The 18521-nt window shown below is 40.6% G+C and overlaps 3 protein-coding genes across 3 annotated transcripts; all 3 read right to left on the bottom strand.

Annotated features, from left to right (window-relative positions):
* Positions 1-326: 326 nt before the first annotated feature.
* mcur1 (mitochondrial calcium uniporter regulator 1) lies at positions 327-4735 on the bottom strand. The gene is made up of 9 exons (XM_070853064.1): positions 4503-4735; positions 3091-3207; positions 2883-2986; positions 2693-2794; positions 2448-2489; positions 2241-2312; positions 1920-1973; positions 1633-1747; positions 327-1387 (listed from the first exon to the last, which is right to left on the bottom strand). Exons 1-9 carry the CDS (start codon positions 4726-4728, stop codon positions 1332-1334), a joined length of 888 nt encoding a protein of 295 aa, XP_070709165.1. The 5' UTR covers positions 4729-4735; the 3' UTR covers positions 327-1331.
* A 1978-nt stretch (positions 4736-6713) lies between these two features.
* rgs9bp (regulator of G protein signaling 9 binding protein) lies at positions 6714-10459 on the bottom strand. Its single transcript, XM_070853424.1, has 3 exons — positions 10364-10459; positions 8555-8861; positions 6714-7090 (listed from the first exon to the last, which is right to left on the bottom strand). The coding sequence occupies exons 1-3, from the start codon at positions 10457-10459 to the stop codon at positions 6714-6716; spliced, it is 780 nt and encodes a 259-aa protein (XP_070709525.1).
* A 1032-nt stretch (positions 10460-11491) lies between these two features.
* LOC139221306 (kinesin-like protein KIF20A) lies at positions 11492-18055 on the bottom strand. Its single transcript, XM_070853242.1, has 18 exons — positions 17951-18055; positions 17655-17750; positions 16598-16717; positions 16344-16482; positions 16073-16257; positions 15871-15964; positions 15511-15666; positions 15281-15392; positions 15141-15203; positions 14624-14770; positions 14316-14481; positions 14019-14198; positions 13068-13207; positions 12741-12906; positions 12290-12410; positions 12034-12104; positions 11812-11931; positions 11492-11707 (listed from the first exon to the last, which is right to left on the bottom strand). The coding sequence occupies exons 1-18, from the start codon at positions 18053-18055 to the stop codon at positions 11492-11494; spliced, it is 2397 nt and encodes a 798-aa protein (XP_070709343.1).
* Positions 18056-18521: the final 466 nt, after the last annotated feature.

Below are 18521 nucleotides of genomic sequence, written 5' to 3'. Positions count from 1 at the left end.
CCAGGAGCTCATAGAATGACTTTTCCTGGCATAATTCACCTCAAGACAACTTATATTTCTCCCCCTTTCCCCGCAGGTATCATTAAAAATATTATCATCACTATGAAAGCTAAATTATATTTCAAAATAACTGAGTTGTGAACCATATAAGTCATCGTATGTTACTTTTCACTTTAGGATCATCAATACATTTTGCAACTCGGAGGAAAACCAGTAAATAAACATGTTTCATTGAGAAATATAATATAATGTACAGCACACTAAAAGTATAACAACATGACCATGATCCCTACACAAAACCATCAACACTTCATTTGTAGGCACAAAGTATACATTTATTGACAGTTGAGACATTTCATTTAAATAACTTCATTTTAAAGGATCTGTTAAAACATTTCTGAATCTTCAAACCAAAACAGTAGATACAAGTTAAATATCTGTGATAATATAGAGTAGTGGGTAAGAGTCACACTGGCCCAAATCTCTCAAATATCTACATGATAGATACATATACAAAATAATGACAACATTTTTACAAAGTTCAGCTTCAGTTTCTGTTTGAATTAGAGGTCAGTATGGAATTGTCTGTACTTTTAATAGCGTGTTTGTCAACTACAGTTCCAGCAGCCAAAAAATTAGGCAGCTAAAAAAGGATTGGCCTGACGGGGTTAAATAGTTTATTAACTCATGTGACTGAGTCATGAGTCATCAATGATAATACTTTGATTTAAGGATAAGAATGAGAATGCTTATGTAATAAAAAATACTGATTCATTGTATTCAAATGTCAAATTAAGTCAAGTAGTTTGTTAATTGCTTAGAACATAAAGGGGACATTGGTTACCCCACCAATGGGAGATGCTAATTCCCAACGGATTATTTAAAAGAGCTATGAATGATGCTTGGGACTTTGGATGTCAGATATAATAAAAAGATCATTAAGACCAGTCAATATAGTACATAAAAGTTTTAATTGTTTTACAGATAACATTAGCTTGTTGTTTACATAATACCTTCTCTATTTCAAATGTTATACATTGCTCAGTTCCCAGGACAGCCTTTTTGCAATACTGCACTATGATGAAAGTGTCTGTGATTGGCATTTATTCCATATGGCACGTAGACGTCCTAATAATGGATCTGGCTTCCTTGTGGCAGTGGGGGTTACATAATATGAGTGATTCAAAAAATGTCTGGTGGCAGAGCCTTTCTTTTATAACTCCTTCTTCTGAGAAGAGAATGCAGACTTTCCGACATGAAAGTGCATCGGTGTCCGATTGATGCATTGAAAGTTCAAGTGTTACCTGAGGAAATCATAATCATAATCCTGCTTACATCCAAATGCGATAGAAGCCCAAGACCACAGTGAGGCAGGTGAACACTGACCCTAGAAGAGGAAAAACAGAGATCAGTTATATCCTTGTATTCTGCCAAATGCTTGATAATCCAGTTTCCTCACAATGTCAGTTTAACTATATTTGACAAACTATGTTGCACTTTTAGACTTTGTGGCTCTGATGGGGATTACATGTCCTCAAGACCCAATTTAAAAAAGTGTTTCTACCCCCACTACATACACTAAAGACTCTGAATTGCCATTAAAAGTAATTATTTGATGGTGCCATGTCTTACCTGCAAGGTATTTGATAGTATCCAGCTTATGAGACTCTAACATGGTTTTCAAACCAGCGACTTCAGTGTCTATTTTCATGTTGGTCTGAGTTAAATGGCGTTCTTGCTCTGCCGTCTGTAGAAAAGATAATCAGACATCAAAGAGAGGCCGAACAGACGAAGACCTACAAGATGTTAATATCGGACGGTGCAGAATCGCTTATGGGTTGTACATTATGTGGGTTATCATGAGCAGATCAGAAAAATCAGATGTGATGAGACTGTAGGTGTGCTGTGTATATACAAACCATTTCCATAATGTCATTTCGTGTTTCTAGAAGCTTCTTCTCGTGCTCTGCTTTCTATTTCATTTAGGAGAGAGATGCATAGAGTGGGATTTAGGAGAAGATGGCAGGTTCACATTTTACACAGTGTTCCTCTCAGCTTTGTAAGTACAAAGGAAACCTCTACTTAGACTGCCCCGTGTCCCACCTGTAACATGACTGATCTGATCTATGTCGACTCAGAAAAAGTAACATTTTAAGACATCGTGCTTTAACCTCTGAAATTTTAAGCAAGTCAAGATGAAAGACAACATTTGTGCAGTCGATGGATCTCCAAACACTTACCATTTCTTTTACACGACTTTTCTCCAAATTCATGTCCAAAATATTGTCTGAGCGCACTTTATTCATTACATCCTGCAAAGGAAAGTCGGGAGAACAAAACTACGAGTTAATAAAAACAGCCTGGATCAAATGCATCTAAATGAAATACTTCTACTGCCATAAAACTTGGACATAAACTGATTTCAGTAAATGAGAATAACCACTTACAGCCAGTTGGACCTTCAGCTGCAATAACTGGATCTTGAGTTTCTGGGAGGAATGTTGAAATATTGAAAAACAGACAGATGCATACGGTGCACGGAGTCATTCATGCTCCTACTTTAGGCAAACTTAACAACAATTTACATGTAGATGATGACGGTGGTTTCGTCAAAAGTCTATGTAGTTTATGTACATGGATGTGAATGTATGGATCAGAGAGATCACTAGAACACACTGTTTAACACACTTACCTCGTTCTCTGTCAGTAAAGTGGAGAACTCGCTCTTCTCGAGGATTATCATGTCCTTCTTTACAGCTGCTATTTGAGACATGACACGCTGCAGCATGATCTCCTGCCAAAACCACACACAGGTTAAAAAGAAAAAAAAATATTAGATGATTACAATTACATCTACAGTAAACGTCCTCCTGCAGTCTCACCTGCTGCACTTTCGTTACCATGTCCCCATAGATGACATCCATGTTAGAGTTGGTCATCCTCACCAGCACTTTAACCATCACCTCAGCCTGCTGGGTAGTGAAGCCTGTTCATGGAAGGCGGTTATTGGCATGGAGAGTCAACAGCTTGTTTCTAACAAAGCGGAGCAGCATTGTGAACATGTCTGACGCATCAAAGGAAGCCCCAAACCGTTTTCCTCAAACAGCCGCACCACCGCGTGCGTGTCAAAAAGCAGCCTCCCCACTTCAGACTTTGCGTCGCCTGGTTTCAAGTCGTACTGGAAGGCTCTGGTGGAGGCACTCAGCTCTGAAAGTTAGAAGAGGAGAGTGATTATCCAGGAAGCTAAGCACTACCTGGGCACTAGAATTGGAGAGGTATGTTTCTTTCTTTGCTGCAATATTACCTTCCAGATTTTAACACGATATATTTTTTCTATTTTTACAGAACTTAAGATTATGTTGCATCATATTTATAGTTATTTATATACACATGTAAAGCCCAAGCATCATATTTGGTGTTTTACATCAGAAGAATGATGAAAGAAAGTGCTGACAGGTTGAAGAAAACTCACCAACCGTGGTGGAAAATAAGAGGCCACGTAGTATATTATGTAAATATGGTGGTGAGTGTGGGTAAAGGTTTCTACTGAAAACATTTAGCATCAGGGTCTGGCTTTAGAAATATCCAACACTGCGCTGCTTATAAAGAGTTTGACCACCACTTCCTCTCCTTTGTTTTGTTTTTTTTATTTAATATGCCTGCAGATTCAGCTGTAAATAGTTGCTCTATGTGTCCAGCTGAGGGATTCCTCAGCTTCGGCTCCAGTTACTCACTTAAACTGGTAACTTGGTAAGCAGTGCAGATGTTTACAAAGCACTGCACAGGAGCGAGGCATGCAAAAAAAACACACTTCAGCAAATAATCTGATCCGTATCTTCTTCATCTAAGTGACCCAACACTTCGCTCATGCTTTGAACCAAACCTTTTTAACAGGCCTTCCTCCACAGCCCACCCCAGCCCACATCCCCCTCATCTTCAGTCTACATTTGATTCTTTCCAGGCAGCTTTCTGAACCACAGACTTGTTCTAACTGCAGACCCCCCCACCATCACCACTCTGACTATGCTGCCATTAAAGCTCTTGCTGAGCCAGCCTGACAGCCATCTCATGTTATTCATTCATTCATCAAGCTGCCAAACTACCTCACATCTCTTTTAACACTGAAGTCTAAAAACTAGAGGACATGAGCTGTCTGTCCCTGAACATCCCTCACCTACACACCACTGTGTTACGTTCAGGCGCCAGTTAAATGAAATGAACCGTAGTCTGACACCTTTAGTGCCTGATGTCTCCTGTCTCCTGTCTCCTGTCTCCTGTCTCCTGCACGCCGTGTGAACGTGTGTTCCGGTGTGTGTTTTAGTGACCGCTGGTTGTTCTCAGATCTCTCCTGCAAAAGAGATCTTGACCACTTAAGGATTAAATAAGACGAGCACACGTTTGGACTTTCAGAAAAGCACACACACACACTTGTTGTCTGACATCTGCCACGCAGCTGGGTGCCCTTGTTTCACACTGTTAGTTATCAGACCATAAGAAGTTACCTCTCAGAAACACCCGTGTGAGCGCGGAGACTCGCTTCTGTCCACCAGGCTCCACAGAGTGACTGACGGGCGGAGTGACGATGCAGCGGACCCACGGTGATGTGGTGCCGGCTGTCACACACGGTGCTCCGCTCCCTCTGTCTGGGTTAAAACAAAGGTCATTCCTCTTCCCAGGCTGCTTAACGCCAAGCAGTCTGAAGCGGGAGTGACACTGTTTTAGCACCATTGTTGGAGTTTGTGTCCCGCAGGTCGCGGCACCGTACTTCCGTCTCTGACTTTTAACCTACACTGTTGCCTCTTTACCATCAAGTTGGAAACAACAGGAGGCACAATGAAACATCCGGTCGCACTCTTCAAAATAAAGCTCCCTTTGTGTGGCTGAGGCTTCTTTGCTGTGTTTCTTCTTTGCTGTGGCAGCACAGACCACATTTGCTCTGAGATATCAAACAAAAAGCAATAGTGGAGTAGTGGAATAGTGGATAATAGTGAATTATTTTACTAGATGATGGATAGATGTCTTGTAATCATAACCCTGACCATGACCCGCACAACACGGTTCAATTTAATTATTCTACTACAAGAAAAAAAAATCAGAATTTATTTGACATTTTCTGACATTTATTACTTACTAGCCCATCTCTAATGTGTGAATTATTTTGAGGGAGAACTTTGAATACGATGATACAGAGATGTGACATTTATACAAATTGTACAATTTCTATCACATCAGAATAGAATTAACACAAAGGGTATTGCATTAATGCAGTAAACAAAAAACTAGAACCCATAAAGCAATGCTGTCCTTCAACAAAGCTGTCATGCTGTACATAATGTATTCAACTTTTGTGCTTTTTAACTCTAAAAGGTAAAAAATGCATTCAATTGTAACTGCGGCGTAGATTACAAAGTATTTGCGTGGCAATATAAGGAGAGTAACTTGAGTATTCAATACAGTATTTTCCTTGTGATCAACATAAAATAATATAAACAACAGTCTGCGTTCTCCCATCGTAAAGAATTCTGCATTATTCACATATTAGATGAAAAACAAACCAAGTGTCTCAAGTGTTTTGACTTTGTGGCCAATTTTGTCATTATTCAAACCTTTAAATGATCTCACCTTGTGTGGGTGTATTAAGGGGTTGTGTAATGGCTGCGGTTACAGCGATGGAGAGGATTACATGAGTGTGTGTGTGTGTTATGGTTGGGGTTAAGTCGGAGTGGATGTGTTGCAGTGTGTTGTCAGCCTGCAGATGGATTGATGGAAACTGTACCGACAAGCCACAAATGCCAGCTGCTCAGCATGCCTTTAACCTTCTCATTGCCTGTATTAGTGATTACTTTTAAGGCGTAATAAGGTTTGACCCACAGTTTTACAGTATCACACAAACTGTGTAGGCCTGAGAATTAAAAAAAAAATGAAAATAAAAAAAAACAAAGGTAGAACTAGTATTTTAATTCCATTTGAATTCTGTACATTTCCTGTTGCTTTGCATACAATGATTCAGTGCTTTACCGAGGTGCTAATCAATACAAGTTTAAACAGTGTCATACCAAAGTTGATGCTTTTAAAATGCATACTTATACATTGTCATTTTCTACAGTATAGATTATATACACAGGAGCTAACGGTGCATCAAAAAATAAATAAAAAGCCTCAGTCATTGGAAGTGAATATTCTGCTTATTACAGTGCATCAACTACCAAGCATCAGCACCTATGTCTTCTCCATGGCAACAAGGACATAATTAGAAATTGTTGATTTAACATATCACAAACTAGTCAGGAGCAAGTAGTGTATAGAACAAAGGAAAAATATTAACTCTATCTTTTTACAGATGAGTGAGTAAGTACGACAACCTGTTCTATATTGTAATAATTATTTCAGTTTATCAAACATGTTCTAACCGGCAACCATGTATTTTATGGTCACTTTGTTCAACAATAGTTATAAGAATATGGCAGCTTTGGATTCACTGCAATAAATGGCAAACTGGTTTGCATCCAGATTTATTTTATTGTTATATTAGACAAATTATCTTATGCACTAGTAGATAATTTAGCTGCTAGTACAAAATGCAACCATTTTTGGAAAGAGAAAACTACTGTACTTGCTGAAGGGTTTTTTTTTTTTGTTATTTTTTTTACAGCATCACTGAGCATTGCTGAGGTTTTACAGATAAAAATAAGTTGAGTGTATTAAGGTTTTGCTCATGAGAAAAATACAATACAGGCAGATAAAGTGGCTGCCACCAAAATTACACCAAACAGCAATAAGAACACAAAGATTTGACTGCGCTGACATAGAGGCTGTTCCACCGGCTGCTCCTCATGAACAGAAAATAGAGCCACGGAGACGCTGTCAGTGCTGCTGAGGGGGTCTGCGTACTGTGGCCCATGGGGCTCCACCATCCAGCGCATCACGTTGACTTTCATCTCCATGTCATCGATCATGTGGTCAATTTGAGTGATCTCCTGCTCCATGGTGCAGCGCTCCTGGCTCTCCAGACCATCAGGGAGGGTTTGGCTCTGGGCTTGGTTCACGTCTGGCAGACTGAGTGCCCGAGCTGCCACCTCACTACCCCCTCCTGCAGTGCCAAAATGAAAATAGGTTACTTCAGTCTGTAAAATACTTTCACTTTTCGTCCAACAGGTGATAATGTTGTCAAAAACTGTAACATATACTGTTGCAAACACATAATGATAATAGAGGATAACTTCATTTTTTCATTTATAGGCAAAAACTGAATAAACTAAACATAGCTCAAACATTTTTCTCTGTATTATTAAAGGTCTCAGCTTGTTTATGCCGCACCAGAGTAGAGTATGTTTAAAGAGATCCAGTGAGCGATATTATTCATTTTTACTGCTTTATATCATAGTTTATACGGCTATAATGTGATATTGTATTTCTACACTGAGTAATAATAAGATCAAGTGTATTTCTGTGCCTCACAGATGTAAATGGTGCAGGGAAACAGCCACAAAGCATCGACCCATACCAGATGTAGCAACTTAACAATGAGCTAAAGTCTAACTGCTGCAGTAGTCGGGCCTAAAAAAACCTCGTGAACCTCATGACTTGAAGCTGCAGACTAGTTGACAGTTAGACAGATTAATTATTACAGTAAAGATTTTCCACATTAACAATATAGACCCTCTGTGAGATACACTTAGTTGCCATTTGAGACTGTTTTAGATTATTTATATCAATGAGGGCATGCTGAATAACAGAAGCACATCTCTGTGTAACTCAACACCACGCCAAATTACACCTTCCAAGATGAACACTTGAATCTACACCTCCCTAAAACAGTTTCAGCAAAAACAATTGAACATTCTAACCTTCATGAAAGGAGGCGTTATTATGGGACTACATTGTTTTAGCTTGGCGTATCTAATGAACTGGCAACTACTAAACATGTATACTGTAAGTCACCATATTTCCTGATCTGTTGTTGTCAGTTGTTTAGGAAACTAGAAGCTACATGCATGCTCCAAAAGCACACACTACATCCATAAAATGTTGGTTGAATTTGCACAATTATGATGTGAGATGATCATTAGCAAATCAGACTGTTTATGTATTCAGAAGGAATCAAATAGATGAACTATATCTCTTGTTATTGAGTATCCTGAACACTGACGCTGAAAACTACAAACGTCCCTTGACTATCATCCTGGTTGGTAGATTTTATGAAAATTTGCCTGATAGGTTGTTGAATATTATAAAAAATAAATAAAAAAATGCACAACTACTGACAACACCACTCAGATGAGTGGGAGTAAAAATGCCACATGTGATGTGCTCCCCCTTAGGCCACCTCTTAAAAGAGCACAGCAGAGCAGAGAGAGTGCTGAAGAGAGGCAGCATCTCCACAATGCACGAGCCTCTGAATTCTATCAGTCTTCACTTCAACAAACGTCTAATAAAACACATATAAGTCACATTTAAAGTCAAGTTTGACTTGACCTGATGTGCTTCCCTGGGTTAATCTACCTCCTAAAATACAAAGTTCACATACAAAAAAAGATGTGGGGCAGGAATTTACCTTGTAAGCCAGTTTGAACCAGGCTATTGGTGTTGGCCAGAGAGAAGATGTCACTTATGTTGAAAACTTTACACATGTCAACATGGAGGAGCTCTAGGCTGGAGGAGAAGGCCACCCAGAGGAGCTCCATCTCCTTCCGCTGCTCCTGAGGCAGGCTCTTGTCTCGGAGATGTGAGGTCAGATGTTGACAGATGGCCGCGGCCAACTTTTGGGCCTTTTCTCGTGTTTGTCGCAGCTCATCCCGCAGCTGCAAGCTGTCTGTGCAGCTACCTGCACATGAGGCCAAGTGTTGGTAACATGCCACCACCTGTATGAGGAAAAAGAAAGACCAAATATTTTCAGGGGGGGGGGCTGGAGCCAATCCCAGCTGACATGACGGGGACGCGAGAGACGGGGTGCACCCTGGACTGGTCGCCAGTCCAAGTGCAAAACTTTGATTGTGCTAATTAATATGCTAGCCTCGGGGAAAACAAGAGAACCTGAAGCCATGTGCTGCGAACCCAAACACCTGGAGCTGCACAGGCTTTGGAGGAAAGGATCTGTACCAGTAATCAGTATATGACCTGCTGTGCATATCATCGAGCAAATATAATATAACAGTAGAGCACTAGTGAACATATTGATACTGTAAGCTTGAAATATGTCTTTAAGATAATGTTAACAAGACAAATCAGACAAGATCAGTGCTTCATGAAAGAAATAAACACTTGTTTTTGGGTTGTATGAAACAATTATGATGCACATGCATCCATCACCTGGAGCTGCTTGAAACAACAACTGGAAGATTTGTAAAATGGCACAGTTTTGGTTTTATGATCTGAATCATACGGCAACACGGCGCTTTATTAATAGGCATTAGCTTTGCCCTGCAGGATTAGCAGGTGTGGTCTCAATGAAAAATATTAGAAATAATCTGATTATCATTGATCTATTTCTAGATAAGCCAAAACAACCTTGTGCACTCAGCGTGGACAGAGGAGAGGAGGGAACACATCAATGATAATAGAGGATACAGTGGTATCATTGTGTCTTATGTTGCATTGCACAGTGGCATAGAATGGAACTGAAATGATATGTATTATTGTTAGTATTATTTTCTTTCATGTACCATTTTTTTGCTTGTTCTCCACACGTGACCCTGCTGTTATGATGGCAAAATTAATTCTACTAATTAAAATGCTACATTACATGGCAAAACCTTATCATTCTTATAATAGATCTGCAGCAAGCAGCAATGCAGTTCTGTATAAGTGTAACCTGCAAGGACTAATAAATATATCAACTGCATATAGAGCAAAGATTCAGTAATGAAATACTGAGCATGATGATGACGTGATTGTAGACTACCAAATACTTTTCTCACTGTGTAGGAAAAAAAAAAAAAAGGCATGGCATTATCTAACACAGACACTAGAAAAGCCACAAAGATGCAGTGGACCAAGAAATTCTTTTCAGTGAGAGTGCTTTTTTAGCCACAGGCAGAAAAACATGCTCAGATGTCTTGTGTATGTTTAAGTCTGTGAGTCATTAGAGTTACAAAAGGACATAGTGAATATGATATAATTGCTAATGCAAGACATATTCAACGTTTTGCAAATATGTACATGTAAAATATGCATATAAAATGAAACTTATATCAAGCTCACAGGTGTGTTCTGACATAACATTTTCAGAAATGAATCCGATGGCAACATGAATCTACTTATCCAACTGTGAAATCAGCAACAGACCGAACACTGTAATACATATAACAATATTGTCCTACGTCCTTCACAGTCATGGCATAAATAAAAACTTGGAGCAGCTTACCTTAATCAAAGAATCCACCAGAGCCTTTCCATCAGCCAAAGCCTTGTCTGTGCCGAGTGTGGAATCATCGCCCACTTTGTTATTTACAAGTGGCATGAGGATGATTTGTCCAGAGTCTCAGACTCTGCCTCAGCAGGCAAGATTTTGGCCCAGCGGCCCCTCACTTCTCTGGCTGCCCCTTCTCCTCTTCTATCCCTGGAAGATGCTTCATTCAGTGGCTGAAGGTTGAGACAGACTCAGTCCCATTGCCGCATGCTGCATTGCAATACTCCACTCCAATAACTACACTGGAATAACAGGTACCAACATGCTCCGGAGGATGAAAGCGTCCAACAGAAGAATGAAAGTCAAAGTAATAATTTAAAAAAAGTGTAATAAACTGATGTAACTCTTAAGCAAGGTGCTAATCCTGTGATTGACCCCTTTGGACTGACGCAGGCTAAGACGAACAGCTAATCTCATTAACTATCACTGAGACCAGAGGGATAGAAGAGCAGCTGGCTGTCTCTACCACAGTGGTCCTTTCACTGACCGAGGGGAGGCGGTGCTCCGTTACCTCAAGCATACCACGCTGGCTACACTTCATACTGCATTGGTTAAGAGTGAAGGGATTTGTGTGAAGATGGACTAATAAGCAAATTTAATAGTAGTGCACTTAAATGGAATTAGTTGTATATGGTTTCTTTGTCCCATCAGGTTTCTTTTGTGGTTTACCCCTTCCTCAGGCTCTAGATAATGGATGGCCTCATTTGACCAGGTTGATATAAGGTTTGGCGTGTTTCAGGCATGAATTCCCTGGCGTGACATTTCCATAGCGGTGTACTTATGCGTGTATAACAAGGTTTCTATGTGCAAAAAGCACACCACAAGAAAAGAAACCATGTGTATTCTGTGGTCATGAAAGGACACCATGCCAGTGGTGCTTAGAATTGGAAATGACTGAATGAAACAACTTCATGCCTAGAAGTTTGATCTATTTAACTTTATTAAAAACAAAACATATCACAGACATAAAAAATAATCATTAATAACACACTTCACCTGGATAAAATAGTCACTCACTGCTCCGTTTTGTAGGTGCCCTAAAACTGTCCATTGCAAGATGTTAAAAATCCAAATTTGGGCTTTTCAGTTGTGTGGAGTCTTAACTGTTCTCCTGAGCGTTCGGCCAGTCGTACCCTTCCGTGGAGAAGTCACCACCTCCTTGATGTTGGCAAGCAGGCCTCGCTTGGTTTTGGGCTGCACAGGAGACTTCTGGGAGAGCTTGGCCAGTTCTGCCTTTAGGGATGCAACCTCCTTGTCCTTTTCAACGTTCTGCCGTAGGATGTCCTCCATAGATTTTGTCTTGATGGGAAAAAAAAAAAAAAAATGTAAACGCTCAAAGCACATGCAACCATAACATTCGTCCTGGTGAAGTCTCGGATGTTCCACTAAATGAATCATCTCACCTGATCATCGGCCTTCCTCTGCAGAGCCTCCAGATCAGCAGATTTCTCCAGGAAGCCATCTCTGATCTTCTGAAGAGTTCCGCTAAGCTCCATCAGCCTTTTCTCTAGGGACAAAATCAACTGCACCAAACGTTAAAATGAAAAACTGAGCAAGTGATTACAAAACCAGACTGAGCGAACATTTTAAATCGAGAGACATAATCTTCATTTCATCCGTGTTACCTGTTGTTTATCCTCACACATCCGCTCCAGGGCACATTTTTCCTTGTAAAGCCATTTACATCGGTCAGCCTCTGTGGGGGGTGAAACGAGCTCAGTGAAGTTTCTTGCCCTTACATCACAAGTTATAAGGAATTCGCTTTGACAAAACAAGATGGACGTGACAACATACTATATTCAAAACAAAGTGTAAATTCAGAGGTCATTTCCTGAACGAGGAAGGTGTTGGGCTATGTCTGTGAATGGACAGTGTTCTCACCTGCTGCTTCGGTTGCTTTAGATGGCGGAGTCTGGCACGACTGGTCCACTGTTGGAGCCACACAGGCTCCTCCGATACCAGATGATGAGGTCTCCAACTCTGACACTTTACATCTGAGGGCCTATAGAAGAATTTTTTGGGGCATTTTTATACTTTGATACGTGGCAATGAGATAAAGAGGAAATACAGAGAAGAGAGAGAGAGAGAGGGGATGACATGCAGCAAAGGTGATGATGAAGTTTTAATTGAGACATATCGGAGGACAATACCAGATTACTCCGCCAGTTTAACCAGTTGCAATTTAAGAACCGATTAAAGTTATGGGGATTTTAACGGTGCATTACATTTGTAACAAACCCTGTCTTTGGTCTGAGCTTGGAGTAGAGGTTAACATAATAAGCTTGGGATTTTTTCCCCTTTTCTCACTTGATTAGCTGATTAAATGACATACCTCCACTTTCTGCTGCTCAGCAATGAACTCATCAAAAGGTACATAGTCATCTTCCAGATTGTTCATAGCGCTCTGGTAGGCATGCTCTTTGATGGCATCCTTATACATCTCGAACGTGTTCTCCAGTTTCTCTTGATAGCTCTCCTTCAGCTCTTCTATCTGCCGACTAAACATTCGAAGCAAACCTTATTCACAGAGTGTGTATTAAAGTATCAATTTATGATAATTTATGCCACCAGTGGCAACAAATCACAAAAATAAAGAGCTGTAGGCACCAGAGATCTGCATCACTAGGCTTCTCTCGCAAATGAAATAGAAACAACATACGTGCGGAGTTCTTCACTCTCCATGAGCTGCTGTAACATGGCATCTCCCATTTCCTTGCGAATATCCATTTCCTGAACCAGGTTTTTTCTTCGCTCAGCCAGGAGTTTTGTTCGGAGGCTCTCAATCACATTCACAAGCTCCTAGGAGAGTTTAAAACATTTACTGGAGATAATCCACAGTGCATCTTGTAATGAGTGAAGGTCAAATATTCCCCCGCCTACTGTATTTGACAAGGAAAAAAACACTACATCTTATAACTGAATAAAGTTAAATAAATGTAGGACTGTGCAGCCATGTTAGAGGCTCTGAGGGGCTTCATTTAGGCATAGCAGTGCTAAATGCTAATGTCCACATGTTAACCATGACAATGTTAACCTCTTTAGAACGCAATGTTAATCATGTTCACTGTATAATCTTAGTATATTGGCTTGGTAATGTTTGTTACTTGGTGGAGGCTGATGGGAATGTGAGTATTACAGGTAATTGCTCAGAGGTGCTGGTATGGGTCAACCTGATGGTTGTGCTAGATGAAAAGCTAAGGGATCATTGAAGTTATCACAGTTCATCCTGAGGGCAACATGAATGAGAATTAAATTAATTTAGTAGTTGTTGAGACATTTAACTAAAGGAGGAAAAGTCGTTAGGATGCATCCTCTGGGCACCATGAACATGTGTGCAAACTTTTGGTTATGAAATAGAGAAGTGTTGAGATATTTCAGTCTGAACAAACAGCCTTGTCACCCCAAAACCTGCTGCAAGATTGGCAAAAAATAAAAAAAATAAAAACTTGTGATAGCACTTGGGGTATGAACTCTTCTTTTGACAACCCCAATTAAAATACATGGTTCCTGAGTATCTGATTCTGATACTACGAATACAACGTCCGACATACTGCATCTCTGATACATTTAGGAAACAATGTTTAAATGGGAGATGGAGTAGCAGTTGTACATTCTGTGGCAGCAAAGACATGTCAGCCTCGTCTTCCTCATCGAGCAGCTCGTCCTCGGACAGGTAGCTCTCCAGGGCCTGGCTGTCAATCACCCCATTCCTCACCAGAGGCTTGCCATCGCGGCCAACCAAACAAGGAGCCAGAGATTCCAGAGGCTTGTCTGGGATGACCTGCACCACCTACAGACGGCACAGGTAAGATTAGTGGTGTTGGAGATCTACTACAGCTTATTAAGACCCTTTCTGATCCAGCTCTTTATGCTGCTTTGTCTCAAACCATTATGGACTCAGACTGACCTGTTTGGCGACAGCAGAGAATTTCATAACGTGGAGCGTCTCGTCATAGGTGGAAGCACACTGGTTAATGTTGACAATCATTGACGCTCTTCCTTTGCCACAGAAAACAGCCTGGAAGAGCTTGGTGAGCTTGCTCTCTCTGAAAGGAATGTAGCTGCCCTTCATCCTGACAAACACGGGAGACAAAGAGGACTTTAACAATGCGAGAGCATCCAACTCATCAAGGCTCATCGCTGCCTTGCTTCACGTAAACGTTTCACACCAACAGCTGATGGCAACACGTTTGACAGATTTATAGCCAACTGTACCGGTCGGACTGATTGTTGCGAAGGGCAGTGATGCACTTGCCCAGGATGAGCAGGGAGTTGTTTATGTTCCCCGCCTCCTTCAGCCTCTCTCCAAACGTCTTGGTTTTGTTGCATCGTTCTGAGCCGGCCAGGTCACACAGAGAAAACCTGAGAAACACAAAAAGTGGTAATACGGCTGACAAATCAGAATCTTCATCACATGACTTATCTTTATATTTATCCAATTTCAAACAGTTTCAATGGTCTTGCTTTAATCTAAATAGATATATCCATCTCGTATAATTCATGATGTTCTTTTTCTGTTCTATATTTCTCATAGAAACATGCTTCAGTTATCACATATGTGATTATTTTATACTTTCACAAATGGACCTTTAAACAAGGAGTTGTACTTCCTGTATGCAAAAAACATTAACAAAGGAGTTAATGTCAGATGAAATCAGTCTTATAGTTTCACTGCCAAATTTTACAAACACAAAAACATTTAATGTTCACGATGCAAGAGTGAGACACTTACTCCGAGGTCCTTTTGACTGTGCTGCCATCGATCTTCAGTAACTTCATGGTGAATATGCTGTGGCTGTAGGGAAAGTGGGTAAGAGTTTGGAAAGCAGAAAAATGACATCAAGAAAAGTTATGCTGACATGAATAGTTTGCCTTCTGCTAGATGACTGATTCATCTTTGTGGCTGCAGCACTTCTGTTCTTGTTTCCAAACTGTAGTAGTTTGCAGGCTTCGCCCAGGGCGTGGATGTTAATCCACTTGAGATCTGAAATAAATTTTAAAAAACGCACGTGTTCAATATTAAGGTTTGCATAACATAAAGACTATTACTGGTACCCTTCTTCCAACATATGAACACGTGATAAAAAAAGACATGCCCACACCTTTAACATAAGCATTTCCAGCACCATCGTCACACACTCTGAGAGCAGCACGTTTCTTGGACTTGGAGCACAGGGAGGGTTGGAGCAGATCATACACGCACTCGTTGTAGATTTCAAAGAAAGCCACCCATAAGGCAAACTGGCTGCTGTCCGCTTCTGTTGGGTTGCTTGCCAACACTTAAGAAGAACAATATAGACAGGACAAAGAGTGAAGCACACACACAGAGAGGAAGAACCGGGATCGTTTGTCATTTTTATTGCCTGAAATCCTGCAGTGACACCTTGCACTGGTAAATTTTAGATCTTTTGTATGTTGTTGATATAACATGACGATATATGTTCAGTGTGTAGAACTAGTACCGGTTTGATTGTAGGACAAAGACGAGGATGAGAGAGCGGTGGTGGAACAGGACAAGGACTCCAAACCACCACTGGCTCTAAGGGGATCACACTCCTGGGTGGGAGCAAAGAAACATGCATATCATGACAAGACGTGCAGAGAGCATTAGAGTCGCTGTGTTTCATTCCTGCAAATTAAGCATTAGTTATGAAATTCTCTCACTTCTTTGAGTGAAGCGAAAATGGCAGCTTTAGCGCTTCTCTCCTGCTTGACTTGATCAGGATCTAGATATTGTGCATCATTCCTCAGATACGGTTTCAGGTCCATGCCCTCATACTGATGTCTTCCAATGTAGTGAAAAGTGGCATCCAGCACCCGAGGGAGTATTCCCGGATCTTTTGGAGTTCCTGAAACATTTCACAACACACTTAGACTGGCAAAAGAGCCTCAAAAGGACAATGATTAGTGCTCATTCAAATATTTCCACTTTCACCTTGGATTGTGTAGGTTTTCCCAGCATTGGTCACACCATAGCTGAATATCAGCGCATTCTTTCCATCCAAGAAATCAAACATTTGGCTTTTGACGGTTTCCTCAAATAGCTCAGACTGTGTCATCTCTGGTCCAAAAATCTAGAAGCCAACAGAAAGATGGACGGTTGGAAATTAATGTGGAAAAGAATGCGTATGAAGACCTCCAACACATATTCAGGCAGCGAAGTATAAAAGATAATCTGAAGTTGCAGACCTGTGAGAAGGAGAACTTGTGGAGGGACATGCCAATGCCCTTCTCACTGCTCTTCATGGTGGCAGAACCCTTTGGTGCATTCAGTGTCACAGTTTGGCTGTTTTCAATCACTACACAATTCTGGAAACAAAAAAACAAGAAAAAGCAAGCTGAGCTTTGTCTAGGCTGTATGGGACTATTTGACAGATGGCGTATTGGGAAGGGGTTACAAAATGTTTTTTTTTTTTTTTTCAAAGGGGAGGTTGTTTAGAGCATCCAATATCAGTATTTCATCTGATCTGTCCCTTTTGAGATTAATAGTGAAAAAAAGGATCAAATACTTACAACAAAATGGCTTGTGTGTGCTCCATGGGTCATAAAGGTATGTTTGGTCATATTCAGAAGGGCTCGGACAATACCCTCTAATCCCATTTTGATACCGTCATGATTCTCGAGTGCCAATTTGATATTAACAATGTTTAACACTAGACTGTGGGGGGAAAAGTTGACTCATACACCTCTAGAGGCTGTACACCATGAGGCATATTTCCAAAAACGTCAGTCAGTCTTTATGACTTTGATTTCAGCTGCATCATTGCTATACTGCATAGAAAAGTGGTACATGATGTGCGCATACAACAGAATGAATAGAAATTTAATCGTAGATTTAGCTGTCCCTCTTCATCATAGTGCCGTAAGATGTCAGGGTTAGCGAACATATTAGTGAGTTAGCATCTCACTGGAGCAGGTCCCACTTTCACATTACTGTAATGGTAAGTAAAAAAGTAAAATGTTTAAGTCAGCCTCAGCCTGGAATATAATTATAAAGTTCAGTGCATTGACATGAAGGCTGTATGGAAGTGTGTTGCACCTACACCTACTTGCACTCTTAGCTTGGAGGAAGTCCGGTACATAATGCAGATGAATTGCAACACTTAGAGAAATAAAAAAAAGTAGGCTACAGAGTAATACTTCACCTTCATGACAGGACAACAGGCTCTGTGTAGCATTGTGGATTTGGTGGCTACATTCATGACATTAGATGGAGTGGATCACACCTTTCACTGTGGTACCATACCTGATCCTCTTTGTCAGAGAGTTCCTCTCTAGAGAAGGGCCTGACTCTGAGGTAGACTCTCATGGTCTGCTGCTCAGCACCGACTGCCATTTCACTCTACAGACAGAAAAATAAAACCTCTGAGGAGCTGAGTTTTAGGATTTATTTCAACATTAACGTCATGGCTAAGGACATCTGGACAGATCAGCACGATTAAGAATGCTCATACAATAGACCTGGCCTGAGCTCACTAATGGAAGAATCTAAACTGTATTATTGTTTTAATGAAACCATAAAAGGGGGGAAAAAAGCATTACCTGCTGGGATGAAGTGCTTACAGGAGGAGCATTACCAGTCAAGTCCATGTCAACTGGCTGCATACAGCCGCCTTCTTCAGGGGAAAAATCAGTAACTGTACTCATATTGAGACACGGCAGCTCCAAAACCTGTTTACTGGTGCTAATTCACAAAGGAAGTTTTAACCACCTCCAACGCTTCGGAAGATGATTCACAAGAAATTTTGGCCTTACAAGTGACTTATTTCACCTACACCCAGGTCTGCTCATGTTCTTCCACTGAAAACCAAGCAGGAGTTTGTTATCAGTTTTAATTGAGAGCAGGTGTGAAGTCAAGCAAATCACCAGGAATGACCAGCCAGCTTAGACAGCTGTGGACCAGCTTTACTAGAGTTTAAAGGTAACATCTGTATATCTCTATATCTCTAAAAGGACTAGTCATACAAGAGCCATCTGAGGCAAAGATTCATCAAGGAATGCTGCTCCCTGTCCACAGGGCAAATTATTTTCAAAAGTATAGTGTGTAAATCCACTATGAAATAACATTTTTAATCAGTATGTGATATAGTCTTATGATAAAAAAGGATCTGGA

The sequence above is a fragment of the Pempheris klunzingeri genome, chromosome 21, assembly GCF_042242105.1.
Source record: "Pempheris klunzingeri isolate RE-2024b chromosome 21, fPemKlu1.hap1, whole genome shotgun sequence".
Taxonomy (NCBI): domain Eukaryota; kingdom Metazoa; phylum Chordata; class Actinopteri; order Acropomatiformes; family Pempheridae; genus Pempheris; species Pempheris klunzingeri.
This window is presented reverse-complemented; position numbering and strand designations above follow the sequence as displayed.

Bases quoted from the DNA above. Each gene is read 5' to 3' on its own strand.
- mcur1 (XM_070853064.1), bottom strand. From the start codon at position 4,728: ATGGTGCTAAAACAGTGTCACTCCCGCTTCAGACTGCTTGGCGTTAAG. The intron at 2,987-3,090 runs GTTTGGGGCTTC...TTCCATGAACAG, and splicing joins GCGGCTGTTTGAGGAAAACG to GCTTCACTACCCAGCAGGCT. The intron at 2,795-2,882 runs GTGAGACTGCAG...TGGTTTTGGCAG, and splicing joins TGGTAACGAAAGTGCAGCAG to GAGATCATGCTGCAGCGTGT.
- rgs9bp (XM_070853424.1), bottom strand. From the start codon at position 10,459: ATGCCACTTGTAAATAACAAAGTGGGCGATGATTCCACACTCGGCACA. The intron at 8,862-10,363 runs GTAAGCTGCTCC...TTCCTCATACAG, and splicing joins TGGTGGATTCTTTGATTAAG to GTGGTGGCATGTTACCAACA. The intron at 7,091-8,554 runs GTAAATTCCTGC...TTGGCACTGCAG, and splicing joins GGTTCAAACTGGCTTACAAG to GAGGGGGTAGTGAGGTGGCA.
- LOC139221306 (XM_070853242.1), bottom strand. From the start codon at position 18,055: ATGAGTACAGTTACTGATTTTTCCCCTGAAGAAGGCGGCTGTATGCAG. The intron at 15,667-15,870 runs GTACTAGTTCTA...GCAACCCAACAG, and splicing joins TTTGTCCTACAATCAAACCG to AAGCGGACAGCAGCCAGTTT. The intron at 14,482-14,623 runs GTACAGTTGGCT...CGTGTTTGTCAG, and splicing joins CGCAACAATCAGTCCGACCG to GATGAAGGGCAGCTACATTC.